This window comes from Schistocerca gregaria, chromosome 10 (assembly GCF_023897955.1).
Source record: "Schistocerca gregaria isolate iqSchGreg1 chromosome 10, iqSchGreg1.2, whole genome shotgun sequence".
NCBI lineage: Eukaryota > Metazoa > Arthropoda > Insecta > Orthoptera > Acrididae > Schistocerca > Schistocerca gregaria.
In genome coordinates, this window is record NC_064929.1 from 139,460,339 (window position 1) to 139,485,184 (window position 24,846).

General features: G+C 41.3%; 1 protein-coding gene across 3 annotated transcripts in view; it reads right to left on the reverse strand.

Annotated features, from left to right (window-relative positions):
• The window catches only part of LOC126293407 (uncharacterized), a 139,406-nt gene that overhangs the window by 26,644 nt on the left and 87,916 nt on the right, over positions 1-24,846 (reverse strand). For all 3 annotated transcript variants that reach the window (XM_049986622.1, XM_049986621.1, XM_049986623.1), the window contains 2 exons: positions 19,527-20,167; positions 2,764-2,916 (listed from right to left, as the gene is read on the reverse strand). In XM_049986622.1, coding sequence (XP_049842579.1) covers positions 2,764-2,916; positions 19,527-20,167 — 794 coding nt within the window. The remainder of the gene's footprint in view (positions 1-2,763; positions 2,917-19,526; positions 20,168-24,846) is intronic.

Genomic DNA, 24,846 nt, shown 5'->3' on the forward strand with positions numbered 1-24,846 from the left:
TTGTTTCTGGCATTTTATTATTACATTTGTATGCTTTCCCTTCAGCTACAGTTGTGGAGGTTTATTTGGTAATTAAATAAAGTAGGTATTTCATTCCATACCAGTTTCCTACATTCCATATTCATTGATTTGACTGGAAGTGTAGTGAAGAAAATTTCATCTTGTTGAGTGGATATACAATATGTTTCTGGAAAAGCGTGTCTTTGCGCATTACTAGCTTTTTTTATTCCCCCCCCCCCCCAAGGAAAACAACATTCTTCCGCAAATATCTGTACATTACAAGAAAGTCTTTGATAAACTGTGCTGTAATGTGCCAATTCATACCTTCCAGGGTCCTTAGGAAACCAAAGAAAGACAAATGTGGTGTCATCTTTTAGTTAATGGCACAACATATGGTCTGTATTGTAAAAACTACGTTATAAATGAATATAAACAATACTATTCACACTCATGCAGTGTATACAGAAGTATGCTTTCTGACTGCTTGGAGCACTGCTGTCACAGCACATAACAAAAATGAGTAGGAATGTTGTGAACCGTACATGTTAAGACTGTGGGAATACGGAAAAGTAATGCAAAAGGGATGTGAACAGAAACCAGGGAGAAAATGTAAGAAGAGTAATAAGAATATGGAAGAACCTGGAAAATGGGAACAGTAAAATGGGAAGGATTTGTGTATAACACATGCCAAGGAGAAACTCAGAACCATAGGAGCAATAGAGGTTAAAAAATAATAGTAAAAACAAACAGGATGGAAACTCAACAATTATGAAAAGAATAGACTGCCACTCAGCATAAAGATGACACACTGAGTTGCAGGCAAGCACAACAAAACTGCATGGAAAATCACCAAACAGGAAACTAATAGGGAAAAATTGAAGCCAATAAACATGCAGCTTCAACACAATGATACCAAAATAAATGATCCCAAAAAACTAATAAATTAACCCTAAATGTAAAAAAACAGTATTAGTTTCCACTTAAACAAAAAACCGAACAGTACCAAGCTAAAAGTTAGTGTCAGGCACATAGAATGTGTACCATCAACAAAATTTTTTGTCATGCATGTCAACTCTCAACTAAATTGGCCCGAGCACACTTCGGTACTTGGAAAGTGAATAGCTTCCATGCTCTGCACTTAGGATAATAAATTCGGTGAGTAGTAGCTCGTGTACTAGAACTGCATATTTTGCATATGTCCAACTCTATAATTAGTTATAGCATATCCTTCTGGAGGTCAACAGAGCAGAACAGATAAACAATATTTAAGTTGCAAGGAAGGGCCATACGAATCATAGCAAAAAGTAGCAATAGATCCCACTGCACGGAGTTATTCAAATCTATGGTACAACTGTTCTGTGTCAATACATTTTGCAGACAGTAATAAACATAAAATAAAACACACTGACCTGTTCCCAATAAACAGTTCCATATATCACTGGGAAAAGTGTTTTTATACTGTCAAGGATTACTTGGAATGATATAAATAAAGAGTGTACCCTGTGACTGCATTAGATACAGAAACTTTAAATACCCCTGAAGGCATGTGTCCACTGGTAGTAAACATTTTCACATCACTTGCAGAAACTACTGCTGCAAATTCTTTGACCTGTCAACACTACCAGAAAGTTGACTTCTACAAGTTTTGTCAACTTCCAGAAGCAGCTTAGCTGTAAATGGGAGGAAACAGTATATTGTATCTGGCTGCAGTACTTGCCAAACCTGCAAGTTAGAAATTTTCCTCAAACTTGCAGAAGTTTTTGCGTTCAGTGCCAGGACAAAAATGTTAGGAGTCAAAAAGGAGAATGGTGAAAAAGACAGATGGACCCAAGTAAATGTAATGTTGGAACATCTAAACATATATAACTGCCTACTGTCAGCTGACGAAGTGTGAAACAAATTTACCGATGACTCTGTTTCACTAGAACTGGGAGTAGAATAACAGTACAAAAGTCTTTAAATTTTAACTGATGCTTTACTGTTATCATAAACATAAATGCAACACATTTGTAATAAAAGTGATGAATACTAGAGTGAGATGAAACTTACTGGCAGATTAAAACTGTGAGCCAGACTGAGACTCGAACTCGGGACCTTTGCTTTTTGCGGGCAAGAGCTCTACCACCTGAGGTATCCAAGCACGACTCATGACTCGTCCTCGCAGAAGAGCTTCTGTGAAGTTTGGAAGGTAGGAGACGAGGTACTGCATGAACTGAAGCTGTGAGGACGGGTCGTGAGTCGTGCTTGGGTAGCTCAGGCGGTAGAGCACTTGCTTGCGAAAGGCAAAGGTCCCGAGTTTGAGTCTCGGTCCGGCAGACAGTTTTAATCTGTCAGGAAGTTTCAGTGATGAATACTGTTTGCACTATTGAAGAGTAATTAAAAGGTGATCTCTCGGCAACATAACTTGCTGCATTTTTGTAGCCAGTTTTTGAATATTTGATTGTATGATAGATGAGAGATATTATAAACTACATATGACATTTTCAGAAAGTTTTTGATCTGAATGACATCTCGATAACTTAAATATGTATGCCTGCAGCACACAGCCGGAATATAATTACTATAAAGTTGGGTACCCATACTACAAATAGTTGTCTGTCTACACTGGTTCAAATAGCAAAATTTTAATTATGACCACCTTTACATTATGAATGCTTATGTGCCTCTAAATACATGAAACAATTTTGACGCATTCCACAAATCAGCTGGGTAATTGCTGTACGGATGCCCTGGAGGTGGAGCCCAGAGTAGGGTATTACTTACACTGCAAGTGAGGATCTCCTCGGGAGCAGATGGGAGCAGGACAGGTACAGTCGCGCTGCAGCCCTCACACCTCAGCAGGTGATACTGCTCCCTGCTGGACACCGCAACAGCAGCTGTTCTAACTGAAGTTGCACAGCCTCCGAGCACTGACGCCTGATAATGGTGAGAGACATTATTTAATTCATACTCAGAGGAGAAAGACGTATACTTTGTATGAACAAGAGCTTCATAAGGAGTCCCAAAAGGTTCCATTTAAAACAGAAATCTTGTTTCTCTTTTATACAGGGTGTATCACAATCAGTGTCATAAATGCATACAGCTGATAGTGCACAATACCAGAAGCTAAAAAGTCTCAGTACATATAGGTCTGCAAAGGAACTGTTTGTGAGACAACTGTCACTTTGTGGTTACTAGCTACCACTAACATGATTCTATGTAAACATCATCTCAGTTAGGAAAAAGTTAACAATACTGTACAACATTAAGAAAATTTATTTTAGATACCTCAATAGAAGTTCCGGTGTTCTGAATAAACGTGACAACAATTCACAACTGCACTAGAAGTTAAACGAGGTATTCAAAGTGTCATCCTCGTATCCAGATGTGAGCCTGTACCTGTCACCACAATGAGTATCAAACTATTTCAAACACGCGTGGAACATTTTTAAATTCTTGACAAGTATTAACAAGTCTCTGCTCCAATTCATCAACTGTTTTAACCAGAGTGGCATACATTACACCTTTAAGGTGACTCCAAACACAGAAAAGTGTGGGTTTCAGATAGATGACCTCAGAGGCGACAGTAAATGTTATCCTTGCACAAAGCATCTTTGGCCATTTTGGCACATTAGATGTCACCTCAGCATAGCAGCAAAAGGTGTCAGTGCTCCATCATGCATGTACCATATCCTCTGACTTTGCTCAAGGGAACATCCTCAAGCAATCATGCAAGATGGTGCCACAGAAACCGAAGGTAATCTGTCCATTGAGTTTGTTTGGTAACATGTACGCTGCAAAAAGACAGTCACCTAGTACCCCAACAACACATTCAATGAGAATGTCACTGATGTGGGGACTAATGCACATCATATGGGATGGAGCCCAGATTACTCTAAAAGTGAGAATTGTGACACTTAGCAAACAAACATGAGTGAACTCTGCTCCATCTGTAAATACAATGCCTGCAGTTCTTTGTTGCATCTAGAAACAGAACACTAGCTAGGGCCAAAGTCTACCTCACTAAGATACTGAACTTTTTGGAGATGGTATGGGTAGTACAGGTACATTGCATTGCGATGCACTGTTCTCTAAATACTACTGCAGCTCATTTCAGGAATTTTTGTGGGAAGTCTCCTTATCGAGATTCTCGGAGAGTGTCTGACTGTTTCTAGTGCCACATCTTCAAGTACAAGTGTAATTTGTGCAGGGCTACCCACTCCCACAGAACACGCAGGGCTCCCAGTTTCGCGGAGGGGTCAGTGCGCTCTCGTAAATTTTTGACTCTCGGGATGCCTTCGGGCAGGGTACGCTTCCCGGTACGAGCGTGCGGCCTCCCGTGCATTGCCATTAGCCTTACCAAACGTGAAATGCATATCCACATTCTCCTCATTACTGTAGCATTCCACGTCACTACCAACACTCGTACAACACAACTGAATTGAGTGTCACTCTATATGAACTGCACTGTCATCTCCATTCTGCTTGTAACTCCACATCTCGAAAATGTAACCTTTCAGTGTAGCCACTGTTGCAGAATAGAAAGAATGCCTGTTGCTGTACTAGTTGTCTGATATACAGTAATGTAATTTAGCTTGTGTTTCTCATCCATTTCCACAAGGAAGTGAACTGTATTTGTGTATTTTACTGTACTGTAATAGTTGAATAACTTACTCTCATGCTTTTTTGCATAAATCTTCATGCTTATCTGTGTGAGGTGATATGCTGGCAGAAGAGCCTCATCATGTGATTCCCATTATATTTTGCATGCTCTGCATAAAGTGCTTAGTGCAGCCACTGTCGCGCAATGGAAAGGACGCCTGTAGCTGTATCAATTGTCTTATACATGGTACTTTAATTTAGTTCCTGTTTCTCACATATTCCCTTGAGAAAGTGTATTGTATTTGTGTATTTTATTGTGTGGACTAGTATTTACTAACTTACTCTTGTGGTTTTTGCTTAAATCATAGTGCATATCTGTGTGAGGCGATTCACCGATAGAAGAACCGTGTCATGTGACCCCATTTAAATGTCATGTTAGTACACAGCGTCCAGTTTAGATCAGTTCTTTAAAGTTAGCTTATTTATTTACTATACTAGCTTTTGCGTCCATAGTTTCTGCTAAAAAGAAACTGTTGATATACACATTTTCAGTAGAATTTTTTTTCTGTTTTAAGAACTTAAGGATCTTTCTGTCTTAAGCTGTAGTGAGAACTCTGCCCAGCAGATTTTAGTGTTTGTTTATTCCCTTCCCTCATTTATATTTTGCCTGCATTCCAACCACAGTAGCGCCACAGTTGGGTAATTTCCTCTTTTGCAGGGGTCTGTTTGTACTACCTCAGTTACTCCTCATGGCTTCCAGCGTCCAGTTTAGATCAGTTCTTTAAAGTTAGCTTATTTATTTACTATACTAGCTTTTGCGTCCATAGTTTCTGCTAAAAAGAAACTGTTGATATACACATTTTCAGTAGAATTTTTTTTTCTGTTTTAAGAACTTAAGGATCTTTCTGTCTTAAGCTGTAGTGAGAACTCTGCCCAGCAGATTTTAGTGTTTGTTTATTCCCTTCCCTCATTTATATTTTGCCTGCATTCCAACCGTCTGTTTGTACTACCTCAGTTACTCCTCATGGCTTCCTTTGTATTTTTGAGATCCTATTCAGTCCCTCCCCCCCAGGCGCCACACACACACACACACACACACACACACACACACACACACACACACACACACACACACACACACACATATATATATATATATATATATATATATATATATATATATATATATATTACAATACGGATAGGGACTGTGCTTGTTGTGAGCAGACACATAGAGAATCGGCTGCTGACAGACGGAGGTTAGCTACACTTGACAGGCTTCTGGCTACTGTTCGAAGCAGTGGCAGTATCGGGCACCGATGATGAGACCTTCAACAACCTCTGAAATCCCTGGGCTGCATAGCTGGCTCTTTATGCCTTAGCAACAGGTAGGAGGTGCTAACCAGTACTGATAACTCTTCTGAACCAGCACAGAGCCTCTCAGTTACACCAGTGGCTGATTTTCCAGTCCAGTCAGGACAAGTGCAGAGGATGGAGTTGTTAATCATCGGGAGCTCCAATGTTAGATGAGTATTGGAGCCTTTCAAGAAAATACCATGCAGGGTGGGAAAGAATGCCAGTGTTCACTTGGTACGATTGCCACGGAGTCTCGTTTGTGATGTGGAAGAGGTCCTCCCAGCAGCTATCAAGTGCACCAGGTGCAACCGGATGCAAAACGTGGCACATCTCAGCACAAATGGTGCCTGCCGCTTGGGTCCCGAGGCCATCCCAGTTCCTTTCAGTGGACAGCTGATTTGGTGAAGACAATTAATATCGTAAATGGAGTGCTGGCTCGGTTGACTATTTGCAGCATTGCACCCGAGATAGATAGTGGTCATCTGGTTTGGATCAAAAAAGAGAAATGTCTAAGCCAGACGCTCAGACAAATCGGCGCTAGTATTCGATGCGAATTTCTCAACCTATGCTGTGGGGAGCAGAATTGAGGATTCTCCTTAACAGGCTAAAGCGTGGTGTGCACATGGGAGTTTTCAGATCGGATATAGATAAGATTAACGTGAAATTAGTAAACTGCAGTAGCATACAAGGAAGACCACAGAATTAGTATCGGTTATTGAAGATTATAATTCACAGACAGTATTAGGAACAGAAAGTTGACTGAAAAGTAACAAAATTCTAAGATCAGATTGGAATATTCAACTTATGGTTACATTGAATATTCCAATCGGAACTTAGAATTTTGTTACTTTTCAGTCAACTTTCTGTTCCTAATACTGTCTGTGAATTATAATCTTCAATAACCGATACTAATTCTGGGATCTTCCTTGTATGCTACTGCAGTTTACTAATGTAAACTAATGTAACCATAAGCTGTGCGTGGAATGTCAGATCCCTTAATCAGGCAGGTAGGTTAGAAAATTTAAAAAGGGAAATGGATAGGTTAAAGTTAGATATAGTGGGAATTAATTAAGTTCGGTGGCAGGAGGAACAAGACTTCTGGTCAGATGACTACAGGGTTATAAACACAAAATCAAATAGGGGTAATGCAGGAGTAGGTTTAATAATGAATAGGAAAATAGGAATGCGGGTAAGCTACTACAAACAGCACAGTGAAGGCATTACTGTGGCCAAGATAGATACGAAGCCCACACCTACCACAAAAGTGCATACGAAGCCCACACCTACCACAGTAGTACAAGTTTATATGCCTACTAGCTCTGCAGATGACAAAGAAATTGAAGAAATTTATGATGAAATAAAAGAAATTATTCAGATAGTGAAGGGAGATGAAAATTTAATAGTCTTGGTTGACGAATTCGTCAGTAGGAAAAGGGAGAGAAGAAAACATAGTATGTGAAGATGGATTGGGGGTGAGAGACAAAAGAGGAAGCCGCCCGGTGGAATTTTGCACAGAGCACAACCTAATCATAGCTAACACTTGGTTCAAGAATCATAAAAGAAGATTGTATACATGGAAGAAGCCTGGAGATACTGATAGGTTTCAGATAGAATATATAATGGTAAGACAGAGATTTAGGAACCAGGTTTTAAATTGTAAGACATTTCCAGGGGCAGACATGGACTCTGACCACAATCTATTGGTTATGAACTGTAGATTAAAACTGAAGAAACTGCAAAAAGGTGGGAATATAAAGAGATGGGACCTGGATAAACTGACTAAACCAGAGGTTGTACAGGGTTCCAGGGAGAGCATAAGGGAACAATTGGCAAGAATGGGGGAAAGAAATACAGTAGAAAAAGAATGGGTAGCTTTGAGAGATGAAATAGTGAAGGCAGCAAAGGATCAAGTAGACAAAAAGACAAGGGCTAGTAGAAATCCTTGGGTAACAGCAGAGCTATTGAATTTAATTGATGAAAGGAGAAAATATAAAAATGCAGTCAATGAAGCAGGCAAAAAGGAATACAAACATTTCAAAAATGAGATCAACAGGAAGTGCAAAATGGCTAAGCAGGGATGGCTAGAGGACAAATGTAAGGATGTAGAGGCTTATCTCACTAGGGGTAAGATATATCTATCTTATCTACAGGAAAATTAAAGAGACCTTTGGAGAAAAGAGAACCACTTGAATGAATATCAAGAGCTCAGATGGAAACCCAGTTCTAAGCAAAGAAGGGAAAGCAGAAAGGTGGAAGGAGTATATAGAGGGTCTATACAAGGGCAATGTACTTGAGGACAATATTATGGAAATGGAAGAGGATGTAGATGAAGATGAAATGGGAGATATGACACTGCGTGAAGAGTTTGACAGAGCACTGAAAGACCTGAGTCGCAACAAAGCTCCGGGAGTAGACAACATTCCATTAGAACTACTGACAGCCTTGGGAGAGCCAGTCCTGACAAAACTCTACCATCTGGTGAGCAAGATGTATGAGACAGGCCAAATACCCTCAGACTTCAAGAAGAATATAATAATTCCAATCCCGAAGAAAGCAGGGGTTGACAGATGTGAAAATTACTGAACTATCAGTTTAATAAGTCACAGCTGCAAAATACTAACATGAATTCTATACAGACGAATGAAAAAACTGGTAGAAGCCGACCTCGGGGAAGATCAGTTTTGATTCCGTAGAAATATCGGAACATGTGAGGCAACACTGACCCTACGACTTATCTTAGAAGATATATTAAGGAAAGGCAAACCTACATTCCTAGCATTTGTAGACTTAGAGAAAGCTTTTGACAACGTTGACTGGAATACTCTCTTTCAAATTCTGAAGATGGCAGGGGTAAAATACAGCGAGCGAAAGGCTATTTACAATTTGTACATAAACCAGATGGCAGTTATAAGAGTCGAGGGACATGAAAGAGAAGCAGTGGTTGGGAAGGGAGTGAGACAGGGTTGTAGCCTCTCCCCGATTTTATTCAATCTCTATATTGAGCAAGCAGTGAAAGAAACAAAAGAAAAATTCTAAGTAGGTATTAAAATCCATGGAGAAGAAATAAAAACTTTGAGGTTCGCCGATGACATTGTAATTCTGTCAGACACAGCAAAGGACTTGGAAGAGCAGTTGAACGGAATGGACAGTGTCTTGAAAGGAGGATATAAGATGAACATCAACAAAAGCAAAACAAGGGAAATGGAATTTAGTCGAATTAAGTCAGGTGATGCTTAGGAAATTAGATTAGGAAATGTGGCACTTAAAGCAGTAAAGGAGTTTTGCTATTTGGGGAGCAAAATAACTGATGGTGGTCGAAGTAGAGAGGATATAAAATGTAGACTGGCAATGGCAAGGAAAGCATTTCTGAAGAAGAGAAATTTGTTAACATCAAGTATAGGTTTAAGTGTCAGGAGAAGTCATTTCTGAAAGTATTTATATGGAGTGTAGCCATGTATGGAAGTGAAACATGGACGATAAATAGTTTGGACAAGAAGAGAATAGAAGCTTTCGAAATGTGGTGCTACCGAAGAATGCTGAAGATTAGATGGGTAGATAACTAATGAGGAAGTATTGAATAGGATTGGGGAGAAGAGAAGTTTGTGCCACAACTTGACTAGATGAAGAGATCGGTTGGTAGGACATGTTTTGAGGCATCAAGGGGTCACCAGTTTAGTATTGGAGGGCAGTGTGGAGGGTAAAAATCGTAGAGGGAGAACAAGAGATGAATACACTAAGCAGATTCAGAAGGGCGTAGGTTGCTGTAGGTACTGGGAGATGAAGAAGCTTGCACAGGATAGAGTAGCATGGAGAGCTGCATCTAACCAGTCTCAGGACTGAAGACCACCACAACAACAACTACAACAACAACAACAACAACAACAACCATAAGTTAATCTCCTATAGTGGTGGTGTATTTACTGCAGTAAAGAATTGATTATATCTAGTGAGTTTATCGCAGATTCCAAATCAAAATGATCTGGTTAAGTTAAGAATCAAAGGTCAGTCAAAAATGGTATTCGGATGCTTTTATAGACTGCCTGGGTCAAGAGCAGTAATGGATTTTTTGATCATACACTTTATCAGGAATGATTTCAACTTGTCAGGTACAGACTGGGCGAGTCATGCCATCAAAACGGGTACCAGAAATTGAGATTCATGTGACATTATTCTGAACAATCAATGATCATAAGGCTGTGATAGGAACTATGATCATGGGTTTTATGAGGTACGTTAAGAAATGCAGGGAAATATTTTTGCTTAGCAAGAGTGAGGGAGTACAAACTGCAGAGTATCTGAGTAGCCTGAATAGCCAACATCAAATATTCAGCACACAGGATGAAGATGTGGAGGGGGGAGGAAGATTAAGGTCTTAAGGAAAGTGCAAGACTCACTGTGGTTTCACATCTGAGTTAGAAAACTGCTACATAAACAGAGAGAGCTTCATCTCAAGATTCAAGAGAAGTCAAAACTTAGTCGACAAATGAAAAGATGAATGAAGTGAAAATGAATGTGACGAGGGCAATGAGAGAGGCATTCAGTGACTTTGAAAGTAAAATTTTGTCAACTACCTGAGTAAAAAATCTTCTGTCTTACATAAAATCAGTAAGTTGTTCATAGGTCCCTATTCATTCACCTACTGACCATACTGCCACCGAAATGGAAGATAAATATTGAATTTGGCCTTCCAAAACTGACATTATATGGTCACTCATGTCAATCATTGTACAAGTACCAAAATGGCAGATACTGAGATAACCAATTGCAGAATAGAAAAGCAACTAAAGTAGCTTAGTTGTGGAAATGCATCTGAAGCAGATGAAACACCTATAAGATTCTAAAAAAATTATGTGAAAGTCCCCTTCAAGCACTAGTTTATCGTAGGTTGCTGAAGAAACAAAGGGTACCCAACAACTGGAAACAAAATCGAATGTCATTTCTGTTTTCAAGAAGATGCACATAATTATAGATATACATCGTTGAGGTCAGTCATACAATTAAGGGACATGCTTTATGCTCAAGAATTATGACACTTTTGGAGAATGAAAATCTCCTCTACAAAAACGCAAATGGAGATCTTGTGAAACTCAGCTCATTCTTTTCATCCACGAGATCCATAGCACAGTAGACAACAGCACTCAGGTCGATGCCATATTCCTTGACTGCAGGAAGGCATTTGAAACCATCCTGCACTGCCATTTAGTGAAAAAAACACAAGCTTACCAAGTACTAGGTAGGACCATGAAAGGATTTAAGACTTCCTCAAGAACAGAACTCAACATGTCACTCTTAAAGAAACAAAATCAACAACTGTGAATGGGATTTCAAGAGTACCCCAACGAAATGTGATAGAACCATTAATGTTTACAATACAGGCTTAGAACCCATCAGAAGAATTTTAAGACTGTTGTCTATGAGAAAGCAATAATGTCAGAAGACAGTATCAATTTGCAGAATGACCTGCAGAGGACTGATTAATGGTGAAGGCTATGGCAGTTGACCATGAAGTTAAATAAATGTCACATACTGCACAGGCACTGGAAAAGAGATCCACTACGACACAACTACACAACTGATGATAAATTGCCAAAAACAGTATCTACTGTAAAATATCTAGTAGTAAATATCCAGAGTGACATTAAGTGGAATGAAACAAATAGTAGGAAAAGCAGATAACACACTGAGATCTATAGGAAGAAGCTTAAGGAAATGTAACTCAGACACAAAAAAAGTGACATACAAGCCATTTGTTCAACCAGTTCTTGAGTGCTGTTCATCTATCTGTGATCCTTACCAACAGGACTGATAGAAGAAATGAAGAATGGCATATTTCATCATGGGATTGGTTACTTGGCGAGAGAGGATTACAGAGATTCTCAACAAAACTCTGCCGCCAGATGTTACATGACAGATGTTGTGTATCACAGAGATTTACTATTCAAACAATGGAAAATCTAGGATGGAATGTAACGATATTGTAAAAGGAAGGTTGCTACTCACCATATGGCATAGATGCTGAGTCACAGATACGCACAACAAAAAGACTGTCACAAATAAGCTTTCAGCCTACAAGGCCCTTGTCAAAAATACACACACATACACTCACACGCACATGACTGCAGTCTCTGAGAGCTGAAGCCACACTGTGAATGGCAGTAGCAGTGCATGATGGGAGTGGCAGCTGAGGGGGGGGGGGGGGGATGTAAGGAGTAGGCTGGGGTGGGGAAAGAGAGGGGTAATAGGGTAGGGATGGGGGGCACTGAAGTGCTGCTGGGGAGTGCACAGAGATGAGAGGAGAGAGGGTGGGGTAGCTAGGTGCAGTTGGGAGGTTAAATGGGGGGGCAGGATAGAGGTGGTGGGAGGGGGAGGGGGTTAACGGAAAAGGAGACAAGTAAAAAGACTGGTGGAATGAGGGCTGTGTAGTGCCACGATGGGAACAGGAATGCAGGATATATTGCAGTGAGGGTTTGCACCTGCGCAATTTAGAAAAGCTGGTGTTGATGGGAAGGATCCATATGGCACAGGCTGTGAAGCAGTCACTCAAATAAAGGATGTCGTGTTGGACAGCATGGTCAGAACACGGCGGCCCACAGTAGCAGAAGTGCATGATGGGAGTGGCAATTGGAGGGGGTAAGGAGGAGCCTGGGGCAGTTAGGGAGAGCGGTAGTAGGGTAGAGGTGGGGAACAGTGAAGTGCTGCTGAGGAGTGCATAAGGATACAGTGGAGAGAATGTAGGTCAGCTTGGTGCAGTCGGGAGGTTAGATGGAGGACAGGGGAGAGGTGGGAGGGGGGGGGGGGCTAACAGAAAAGGACGGAAGTAAAAACGCTGGGTACATTAGTGAAATGAGGGCTGTGTAGTGCTGGAATGGGAACAGGGAAGGGGTTGGATGGGTGAGGACAGTGACTAACGAAGGTTGAGGCCAGGAGGGTTATGGGAATGTAGGATATATTCCAGGGAGAGTTCCCATTTGCACAATACAGAAAAACTGGTACATAGTGACTCATTTCACTCCTCCATCCAACTTGATCCACCCCCACTGTCACCAAATCACCCCCTGTTAACGTCCACAATTTCCCAACCTAAAGCGTTGCCTCACCTTCATTTCCCAAATCCCTCAACATGCAAACTAACCTTACATGCGGGCAGAAAGAACCGCAGTCCACCATCTAAAAACTGATTCTACCTGTGGACAAAGGCTCTACCACTGTTGTTTAGAACCGCAAGGATTACCTACCAGAAGGACCCCACCAACTGTCAGATACATCCACCTACAAACCCTGCCACAGTAACCCCATTCCAGCAATCCAGCACGATCTCCAGTCACTCCTGAAATCCTTAGGCCCACCCCAGAACCTCTCCCCACAGTCCATCTCTCTGCTCACCCCTACCACTCCCCACACTCCCACCTTCTACATTCTTTCTAAAGTCTATAAAGCCAACCATCCAGGATGCCCCATTGTGAGCGGTTTTTGTGCCCCACTGAGATAATCTCTGCTCTTGTAGACCAACACCTTCAACCTATTACCCAGAACATACCCTTCTATATAAAAGATACCACCCATTTCCTCCACTAACTCTCCACAGTTCCTGTCCCTTTACCACACAGTGCCCTACTAGTCACTATTGATGCCATCTTTCTTTACACTAACGTCCCAACTGCCCATGCCTTACCACTATTGAACATTACCTTTCCCAATGCCCGACAGATTCCAAACCAACAACCACATTCATAGTAACCATGACCAACTATATCCTGACCCACAATTACTTCTCCTTTGAAGGCATTACCCACAAACAAATCTGGGGTACGACTATGGGCACCCACATATCACCATCCTATGCCAACCTATTCGTGGGTCATCTAGAGGAATTCTTCCTAAATACCCAGAACCATAAATTCCTCACCTGGTTCAGGTTCACTGATGACATCTTTGCGATCTGTACTGAGGGTGACACATTATCCACAGAATCTCAACAGCTTCCCCTGGTCACACACAATCCGAGATGCCACCTTCCTAGACACTGCCTCCACCTCAAATATGGCTATGTACTTCTGTCCATATCAAACCTACTAACCACCTGCAATACTTCCACTTTGACAGCTTCCTCCTGATCCATACCAAGTTCCTTCCATACAGCCTAGCTACCCATGGTCACCACACCTGCAATGACGGGTAGTCCCTCTCGAAATATACCGAGGGTCTCAATGAAGCCTTCACAGACTGAAATTATCCTGCCAACCTTATACAAAAACAAATCTCCCATGCCTTATCTTTCCAGTCTCCCACCACCTCCCAAAATCTCACCGTCCAGCCACGGAGAAGCATTCCTCTCATACCTCAGTACCACCAGGATTGGAGCAACTGAATTACATTCTCCGCCAGGGTTTTGACTACCTCTCGCCGTGCCCTGAAATGAGAAACGTCCTGCACATTATCCTTCTCACCTCTCCCACAGTGGTATTCCACCATCCACCAAACCTACACAATATGCTCGTCCAATCCTACACAATCCCTTCTCCCAGCCCCTTACCTCATGGTTCATATTCCTGCAATAGACCTCAAGCAAGACCTGCCCCATACATCCTCCCACCACCACCTACTCAGCCCGGTCTCAAACATCACCTGTCCCACCAGAGGCAGGGCTATCTGTGAAACCAGTCATGTGATCCATGAGCTATGCTGCAACCACTGTGGTGCATTCTGTGTGGGCATGACGACCAACAAGCTGTCTGTATACATGAATGGCCAAGAAACAAGTGGCCACCCTGTTCTGAGCATGCTGCCCAACATGACATCCTTCATTTGAGTGACTGTTTCACACCCTGTGCCATATGGATCCTTCCCACCAATACCAGCTTTTCTGAATTGTGCAGGTGGGAAATCTCCCTGCAATACATCCTACGTTCCCGTAACCCTCCTGGCCTCAACCTTTTTTAGTTATTTTCCTCACCCATCCAGCCCCTTCCCTGCTTCCATCCCAGCACTACACAGCCCTCATTTCACCAATGTACCCAGTCTTTTGACTTGTCTCCTTTTCTGTTAACCTCCCCCCACCTCTCCACTGCCCCCGTCTAACCTCCTGACAGCACCTAGCTGCCCTACCATCTCTCCATCTCGTCTTCTTGTAATCCCCAGCAGCAATTCACTGTCCCCCACCTCTAACCTAGTATCCCTCCCCCTCCCCACCTCAGCCTCCTCCTTACCCCCCCCCCCCCTCCCCTCATTTGCCACTCCCATCATGCACTGCTGCTGCCACTCGTAGTGTGGCTTCAGCTGCCAGACACTGCAGTCGTGTGTGTGAGTTGAGTTTGTGTGTGCGCACATGCGTGAGTGTTCATGCATGTGTGTGTATCTGTAATCTGTTTTTGACAAAGGCCTTGTTAACTGAAAGCTTATTTGCGACAGTCTTTTTGTTGTGCCTATCTGCAACTCAGCACCTCCGTTATACGGTTCATAAAGATTTACTTTGAAGTTTTGAGAAAGCACTTCCTGGGAAGAGATCAACAACATATTACTTCTTCCCACATACATCTGGTGATACGACCATGATGAGAAAATTCGAGAAGTTAGAGCTAATACAGAGGCTTACTGACTGCCATTCTCCCCACATGCCATTACCGAGTGGAACAGAGAAGGTTGAATCAGTTAGTGGTACCAGCAGTAACCACTGCCACACACCATTAGGTGTCTTGTGGAGTATGATGTACATGTAGACAAAGACAAATTGCACACCATGAACAGGCATTTGGTGTATACACAGAACCATGTCAGTAGCGGCAGGTAACCATAAAGTTGCAATTACCTAACCATTAGTTTCTTTGCGAACTAAATCTACTGAGACTGTTGTGCTTCTAGTACCGTGTACTTTCAACTGCATGCATTTATGCCATTAGTTATGGTACACCCTGTATAAATTATTTCCTCCTATACAGAACGTACCATCCAGTCTTATTTGCAGATAGTACATTTCTCCTCAATAAAATGTGAAACCATAGATGAAATTCCCCAAAGAATCACTGATACCTTTAACCACATAGAACAATGCTTTTTCCTAAACAGATCAAAATTAAACACAACAAGACCCAACTAATACAGTTTAAAAATATACGATCAACACAAAATAACTTAAATTATCCATTAAAATCAAAACCTTAGGAAACAGATTACATGAAATTCATGGGGACTTATTTAGGAAAAATTTATCATGTTCTAAACACATGAACCGTTCGTAAGCAAGTGACATGGACACAAGAGAAGCTGTTTATCATAGCTGCTGTAATGTACGGAATTATCTTTTCAGGGAATGCAAATAGTCTCAATAAAATATTGTTACTGCAAAAACAATTATTAGAAATATTTGTAACATTAACCCTAGGGCTTCGTGTTGGACACTAGTTTGGGATAAAAATATTTAACCTATTCTTCATATTTATAATTGTGAACTGTTTATTTTTATGTGCAACAATTCAGACTTATTTATACAAAAGCATGTTCAATGTGTTTAAAATATCACGAAAAAAAAAATATGGGCCATCCTTGGGGGAAAAAGATGATATTCAGGAACAGATTTTTTTTAAAAATTATGTGTTACAACATTTTGCTGGTGACTATAACTTAATTTAGGTTCATTACATCCAGGAGTCAGATTATATCACTTACACTCTCTGACCAAAAAGTACCTGGGCATCCTTGTGCGGCCTTGGCCACTAGATATCAGAAGAACTGAACCAGACAGAATAAAAGGAGGTTGTGCGTGTGTGTGTTTTGGGGGGGGGGGGGGGGGTGCAGTATAGTGTTGCCAATACAGATGCAGTGACAGGCGAATAGGTCAGTCAGGAGAGCTCGGCGACTTTGAACATCGACTAGTCACTGAAGTAACACAAATACGTCAGGAATTTTTCAACCCTTCTATAGCTGCCCCTAGTCAACTATTGGTGATATTATTTTGAAATGAGAACACAAGACAGACATCGTGTACCTGACGGGTAGGGACTGCTAAGCTTGGAAGGAGCCACTCGTGAGTTCCAAAGTGTTACTACCAGCAATCCAACTAGCATACAGACTGTGCAGAGGGGGCTGAAAAGAACTGGATGCTACAGTTGAGCAGCTCCACATAAGCCACACATTACTGCAAGCCACACATTGCTGTGGTCAGTGCTAAGTGATGCTCGAAGTGGCATCAACACCATGACACCACTGGACAGTGGATGATTGGAAATGAGCGATCCAGAGTGATGAATCATTCTATACCCTGCTGTAAGCTAATGGAAGGGTCTGGGTCGGGCAAATACCTGATGAACATAACTTTCAATCGTGTTATTGTTAATGGTGAAGTAAAAAGGCATTATGGTATGGGGATGTTTTTCACAGTTAGTGCGTGGTCCTCTTATTTTACTTAAGAAAATTCTACAGGGTGGTGCACGAAATGCGTTACCATTTTGTTTTTGAATATAAACTTTGTTGTCAATACAACCTGAAAGGAACATATACTACAATAAAGAGCCGTCCATGGAGATTTGTTCTAGCTCAGCACATGCTCAATATGTCCACCATTTCGTTTCCTAACTTCCTTCAAACGAACACTGAAGTTAGTGATTACTCTACAGCACATGTCTTCCGTAATTTTCCATAATTTCACTGCAAGCTTGAAGAATAAGTCTTCTGAACTCCATTAAATCACGTGGACGTTTCGGGAAATTTTTTTTCCTTTAGGTACCCCAAAAGAAAAAAGTCACATGGAGTGAGGTCTGGACAATTGGGGGGCCAATTTTGTCCGTCATTGAAACGACCTGGAAACCTGAGTGAAATGATCTGCATGTCGAAATGCTCGTGTAAAACTCCAACACAGTGTTTGCAATATATGGCCTTGCTCCATCTTGAATGAACCACTGTGTGTTAAAGGGCAAGACAGTAGCAAGAAGCTGTGGAATGAAGGTATTGCGAAGCTTGCTCATATAACGCTCGGTGTTCACAGTTTCTTCAAAGCAAAAGGGTCCAATAAGTCCGTGACTGGAAATTGCTGCCCACGCTGTAATCCTGGGAGCGTAATGTTGTCGTTCGTGAAGCACTTGTGGGTTTTCCGTGGCCCAAAAGCATACATTTTGTTTGTTAACCACACCGTCTAAATGAAAATGCCCCTTGTCTGAAAACCAAACGTTGTTGAGAGTTTCTTCCCTATCCTCCGCCCACTGAGCAAACAGTAGTCTCTGCTGCTTGTGTTCTTCAGTGAGCTTCTGTGCACAGGTCATCTTGTATGGGTACATATGGAGATCACTTTTAAGGATGCATTGAACAGAGCGTCTGGATAGTCCCAGTTGCACTGCTGCCTTTCTACACGATTTCCCGGAACTTCTTTGTACAGCAACTCGTACCGCTTCAAATATTCTCCGCAAACAAACAGGCTTAGGCCGTGGTCTCTTCGCATCCAATACTGTTCCTTTCTTTACAGATTTATCATACAACCTGAGGATGGTCTTCTTGCAAGGGACCCATCGTGTGTTAAACTGTTGTTGAAAATGCCTCTGAGTCACAACAAGGCTTTTCGTTTCATGAAAAAGTAACACAATTGCCGATTGTTGCTGTGTCTTCAGTCTTCCATTGTCAGCCATTGTTGCTTACTAGTCTCCTAGCAGCAGTATCGTGAGTTACTGGTACTGCTGTAGAGATCCCAGCGGGATATCTAATGTGCGTCATAAATTGTGAAAGAAACAATTGGTAACACATTTTGTGTGCCACCCTGCAAATACGAAAGGATATGAACACATTTTGCAACATTGTGCACCATGTACAGTAGAAATAAAGTTCAGCGATGATAATTGGTTATGTCAGTGTGACAATGAACCCCCTCATAAAGCAGTATCTGTGAGGCAATGGTTTGTGGACAGTAAACATTCCTGAAATGCACTGGCCTGCCCACAGTTCCAAGCTGAACCCAAGAGAACCAATCTGGAATGAATCAGAACATCAACTTTGCTCCAGATCCCAGTGTTTAACAACACTACCTTCTCTAATGTAGACTCCTGAGGAAGAATGAGCTGCCATTCCTCCACAGATATTTGAACACATCACTGAAAGTGCTCCCAGGAGAGCTCAAACTACCCATCAATGATATAGTGTGAAATGATGAGTCTCCTGAGTATTAAATCTGTTTTTGTGAATGTACATGATTACATAATAAAATTATGACTCTGAGCTCAAAATGAGCTTCTTGGTTAGTGCCATTTTCAAACTGTTGGAAACAATATTATTCAAACTTCATTGTTTATTAGTTGTAATTTATGATGTAATTTGTAAACTTCTTGGTTAGTGCCATTTTCAAACTGTTGGAAAACAATATTATTGAATCTGCATTGTTTATTAGTTGTAATTTATGATGTAATTTGTAAACTGAAACTTGTATTGTGTATTCTCTCCACCCCTTCTCCTCTCACTAATTTTATTCATAGTACAGCCAGTGTACTAATAAAGCATACAAGGGGTCAAAATGTCCCAATAAATGGTGATGATGACAGGTATATTACATGAAGCCCACATTAAATGAAAATCAACAAAAAGTTAATATGAGAATATTGAGGGTCACACATTACCTCAGTCAGTAAGTTGACACTGGTATCAAACACTGTCCTGTTGGTGCGGATATCCTGATTGCTACTGAAATGCTGTGTGTGTTGCTGCACATCATCGATACGACTCAGCATGTCCCTCACGTAATGACCATGACGGATACCAGCTGCGTTAGAAGACTGAACTGCACACCTATTTGGCACGGAATCAAATAAGCTCAGTCGCCCATCAGGGAAGCTCTGATGGTAGTGATCGGGGTATGTCTCTGCACCATATGAGAACTGCTGTGGCTGCTGCTGCTGCTGTTGTTGTTGCTGATGCTGCTGCTGCTGCTGCTGCCCCTGTTGTTGTTGCTGCTGCTGGTGTTGCTCCCGATAGAGACGTGGCTTAGCTGCAGGCCCCCCATAGGAAGCCTGGAAGTTGTTAGTTGCAACTGGCAGAGCCGAAGTTGGAGCCAGTAGCATCTCTTCCATGGCATGTAACTCTGAGCTGTCCTGCTGGTGTTTAGTAGCTGCCCTTCCATTCGGAATAGAACACTGGATCGCTGCCGCTGCTGTTGCAGACTTTTGTGGTGACTGCTGTGCTGTTTCCTGGTACTTATCTGGTGTATCGAAGGCGCATGTTTCATTCTGTGCTTTATTTTCCTTTACAGAGGCCCTATTAGCTGTCAGCAAAAGAAAAACATAAATAATTTAATGTACATGTAATCTTTCAACATTCTCAAAAATCCTACAAAATTACTGTTGTAATGACAGAAGCACAACTGTTCCACAAACAAAAAGAGTGGATTAAATCTGCCTGTTTCTGAATTTTCAACAACAGCTGAAAAGGAAATTTATACTTGACTATTTGTGATGAAAGGCATGCAGTGTACCAAACTCTCAAGTGTAATATTGTATGTTCATTATGCAATTTGTAACTATTGTCATAAAGCTTTTAACCTGCAGGGCAGGCATGAAGCAGAGAAAGACAGAGAGACAGAGACAAATTTTAGTAAAAGTTATTGCATTCGCTATTCATGCATGCCCATGGCTACCATTTAAGCAATATCAAAATCAGTTATACTTTCTGTGGGACAATTATTTACACATGGTAGAGTCTTCTTTTCAACAACTAGTTTAAATCTGAGTGAGCAGTTGCAATCTGGAGTTTCTACATCTGGGGTTTGCACACCTACAAACATACACTGCAAGTCACTGTGAAGGTATGGCAGAGAGTAGCAGTTATTATACCTCCTTCCCATTCTATTTGTGTTTGGAGTGCAGGAAGAATAACTGTTTAAATGCCTCTGCGCATGCTGTAATCAATCTAATTTTGTCCTCCACATCTGTACGGAGTGATATGTAGGGGATTATAGTATCTACATCTACCTAGATCACGGGGTCCCAGGTTTGATTCCCAGCCAGGTTGGGTATTTTCCCTGCCTGGTGAATGGGCGTTTGTAATGTCCTCATCTTTTCATAATCATCCTCATCATTTGTGACAGTGGCTAGATTTGACTGTGAAAAGAATTGGACTGTGAAAAAATAGACTTAGTACAGGCGCTCACGACCGCGCAGTTGAGCTCCCCACACACCAATCATCATAATAATAATAATAATAATAATCTACATCTACAGTCTGTAAACCACTGTGAGGTCATGGCAGAGGGTCATCCCATTGTACTAGTTATTGGGATTTTTCCTCGTTCCATTCACATACAGAGCATGGGAAGAATAAGTGATTGAATTATTCTAATCTTATCCTCATGTTCCCTATGTGAGTGATACGTAGGGGGTTGTAGCACGTTCCTTAAATCATCATTTAACACTGGTTCTTGAAACTTTATTAGTAGATTTTTTTCTGTTAGATCCAATACATTCTCATCAGGAGCACACTTCTGAATGCGCTGATAATCTCACTACTGAGTGTTCAAATGCCACAGATAAACATCACAAATGCAAACACATGCTTCTGAACAATCTATTCTAGGAAGCTTTCAGATAACATATTTACTAATATTTGAGCAATGGAAACTCCAGGTAGGAACATCAACAATGACAGACTGCTCCTTACCATAAATATGACATGCAGACAGGTTCAATTAAAAAATTTATACACAAGCTTTTGACTACAGCCTTTGTTGGAAAAAGAGAAACACACACCATTCACACAAGTCAGCACACCTAATGCAATGTGGCCACAAACTCCAGCAGCTTGGACCATAAAGCCAGAGTTGGCTGCATGTGTGCGTGAGGTGTGCTTGTTTGTCTGAATGAATGGTGTATGTTTTCCTTTAACCAACGAAGGCTGTGGCCAAAAGCTTATATGAAAGTGTCTTTTAATTGTGCCTGTCTGCAACTTAGTATGTCATTCTTATAGTAAATAGCAATCCATTTTTCCTGGATTGTTGATATTTACTGATATTTCACAGACACCTTACCATACCCACCACTTACAAAACTGTAATTTTCCCAGTTGACTGATGGATGATTAATATCTCTTCCAGTAATGATAGTATATTTTGGAACTTACATACAAGTGAACTTAAATTTTCTCTGAAATTTTAAGTTATGTCTCAAGGTGAGCCTGGTATCAACAGAAGGATCTGACTGTAAGTTTACATCCATCCTCAATACAGAGTCTCAACCAATTTCGCATGCAGTTTCAATTTCTACCTCAGTTGATTTGAGTTACTTGGCTACTGTGACAAATACAGCACCTCTATTTACTAATAGACTATTCTTCTGATATAGGCATAAATTTTCCCCAAATAGCTCACTGCTATCAATTTTGGTTGTAACCAGCTACACTGATACCTCTGGGTACCCTACAGCTGCCATTATCTGGACTGGTTGGAGAGTTGTCCAGCGTAAAAAAAACTTTGTGTGTACCGAATACAGTCAGGCATCTCAATACATCACTTACTCAGCAACATTTCTATTCTAAATTTCTCTTTCTATTTAACAGAAGTCAAAATACAAATTTCAAATTTTTGTTCATAAAAACTCTTGCTTATTACAGAGAAGTGGGCACAGAGAGGGGTGAGGAGGAGGAAAAGTGATTAATAGACATATTGAAAACATACGCAGGCAAAACAGCTATGAAAATGGCAATACATATTTATACTACAAAGGTTTTATTTCAGATTTTGTTGTTTGAAAGAAGGCTGTATTTCTTTTTTAAATTATAGAAGAAACAGTAATGATACAGACAAAGTTATAAGACTAAAAGTCCCCTATTCTTTACTAACCTTCAGATATTTTACCACATATACACAGTCAAATAAATAGCGGGATACTTTAGTTTGTTGATCTCTCCCAAAAACACTCATATACACACATCAAAAAACGTTCAGCACCACCTCGGTTCCAAGAGTTTCAGAACCTGTACAGAAACTGGAATAGAGATCAACATAAACATCATTTTATTGCTCATGAAAACCAAACATTGCATGTTGTACCAATATACAGTGAGACCTTCAGAGATGGTAGTCCAGATTGCTGTACACACTGGTACCACTAATACCCAGTAGCACGTCCTCTTGCATGCCTGTGTTTGTTGTGGCATACTATCCACAGGTTCATCAAGGCACTTTTGGTCCATATTGTCCCACTCCTCTAGAGCGATTCAGCGTAGATCCCTCAGAGTAGTTGGTGGGTGACATCATCCATAAACAGTCCTTTTCAATGTATCCCTGGTATGTTCGATAGGGTTCATGTATGGAGAACATGGAGGCCACTCTAGTCGACCGATGTCATTATCCTGAAGGAAGACATTCACAAGATGTGCATGATGGGAGCATGAATTGTCATCCATGAAGATGAATGCCTCGCCAATATGCTATCGATATGGTTGCACTATCAGTCAGAGGATGGCATTCACATATCGTAGAGCCATTACGGCACCTTCCATGACCACCATTGGTGTACGTCGGTACCAAATAATGCCACTCAAAACAGCACGGAACCTCCACCTGGCTTCGCTCACTGGACAGTGTGTTCAGCCTGACCAGCTTGCCTCCAAACACGTCTCTGACGATTGACTATTGAAGGTATATGCAACACTCATCAGCGAAGAGAACGTGATGCCAATCCTGAGTGTCCATTCAGCATGTTGTAGAGCCCATCTGTAACATGCTGCGTGGTGTCATGGTTGCAATGACAGGCCTCGCCATGGACGTCGGCAGTGAAGCTGCGCATCATGCAGTCTATTGCAAGACATAACACGACTTCCTGTGGCTGCACGAAAAGCATTATTCAACATGGTGGTGTTGCTGTCAGGGTTCCTCCAAGCCCTAATCCACTGCAGTAGTAGCCTTTGGATGGCCTCGGCAAGGGCTGTAATCGACAGTTCCTGTCTCTCTGTATCTCCTCCATGTCCAAATAACATCGCTTTGGTTCACTCCGAGCAACCTGGACACTCCCTTGTTGAGAGCCCTTCCTGGCACAAAGTAACAATGAGGACGTGATTGAACTGTGGTTTTGAGTTTCTAGACATGGTTGAACTACGGATAACATGAGCCATGTACCTCCTTCCTGGTGGAATTACTGGAACTGATCGGCTGTCAGACCCCCTCCGTCTAATACGCGCTGGTTGTTTACATCTTTGAGCAGGTTTGGTGACATCTCTGAACAGTCAAAGGGACTGTGTCTGTGATACAATATCCACAATCAACGTGTATCTTCAGGAGTTCTGGGAACCGAGGTGATGCAAAACTTTTTTTTGACATGTGTAAATATCTAGTTGTAGTGAAACGGAAAGACTAGCTGGTCAAATTTGCTAATTTTAAGATCATGATAAGAGCTATTTGAAATTAGCATAAAATATACAGCAATATGTTTTTCTCTTCACACAAGAATGAAAGCTGTCGTCACGCATTTTAAGTGTGAACAATTACATTGAGGTGACAGAAGTCATGGGACAGCGATACGAACATGTAGATAAAGAGGTAGTAACACATAAACAAAATATAAAAGGGAAGCACCTTGGCGGAGCTGTCATTTTACTAAGGTTATTCGTGAGAAAAGGTTTCCGACACAATTAAGGCTGCAAAACAGGATTTGATAGACTCTGAATGTAGAATGGTAGTTGGAGCTAGACACATGGAACATTGCAATTCATAAATCATTTGGAAATTCAATATCCCAAGATTCACAGTGTCAAGAGTGTGCCAAGACTACTAAATTCTGGGCATTAGCTCTAACCATGGACAGCACAGTGGCCAATGAACTTCACTTAACGACTGTGATCAGCACCATTTCTGTAGCATTGTAGTATTAACAGACAAGCAACACTGCATTAAATAGCTGCAGAAATCAATGTGGTACACATGACAAATATATCCTAATGACAGTATGGTGA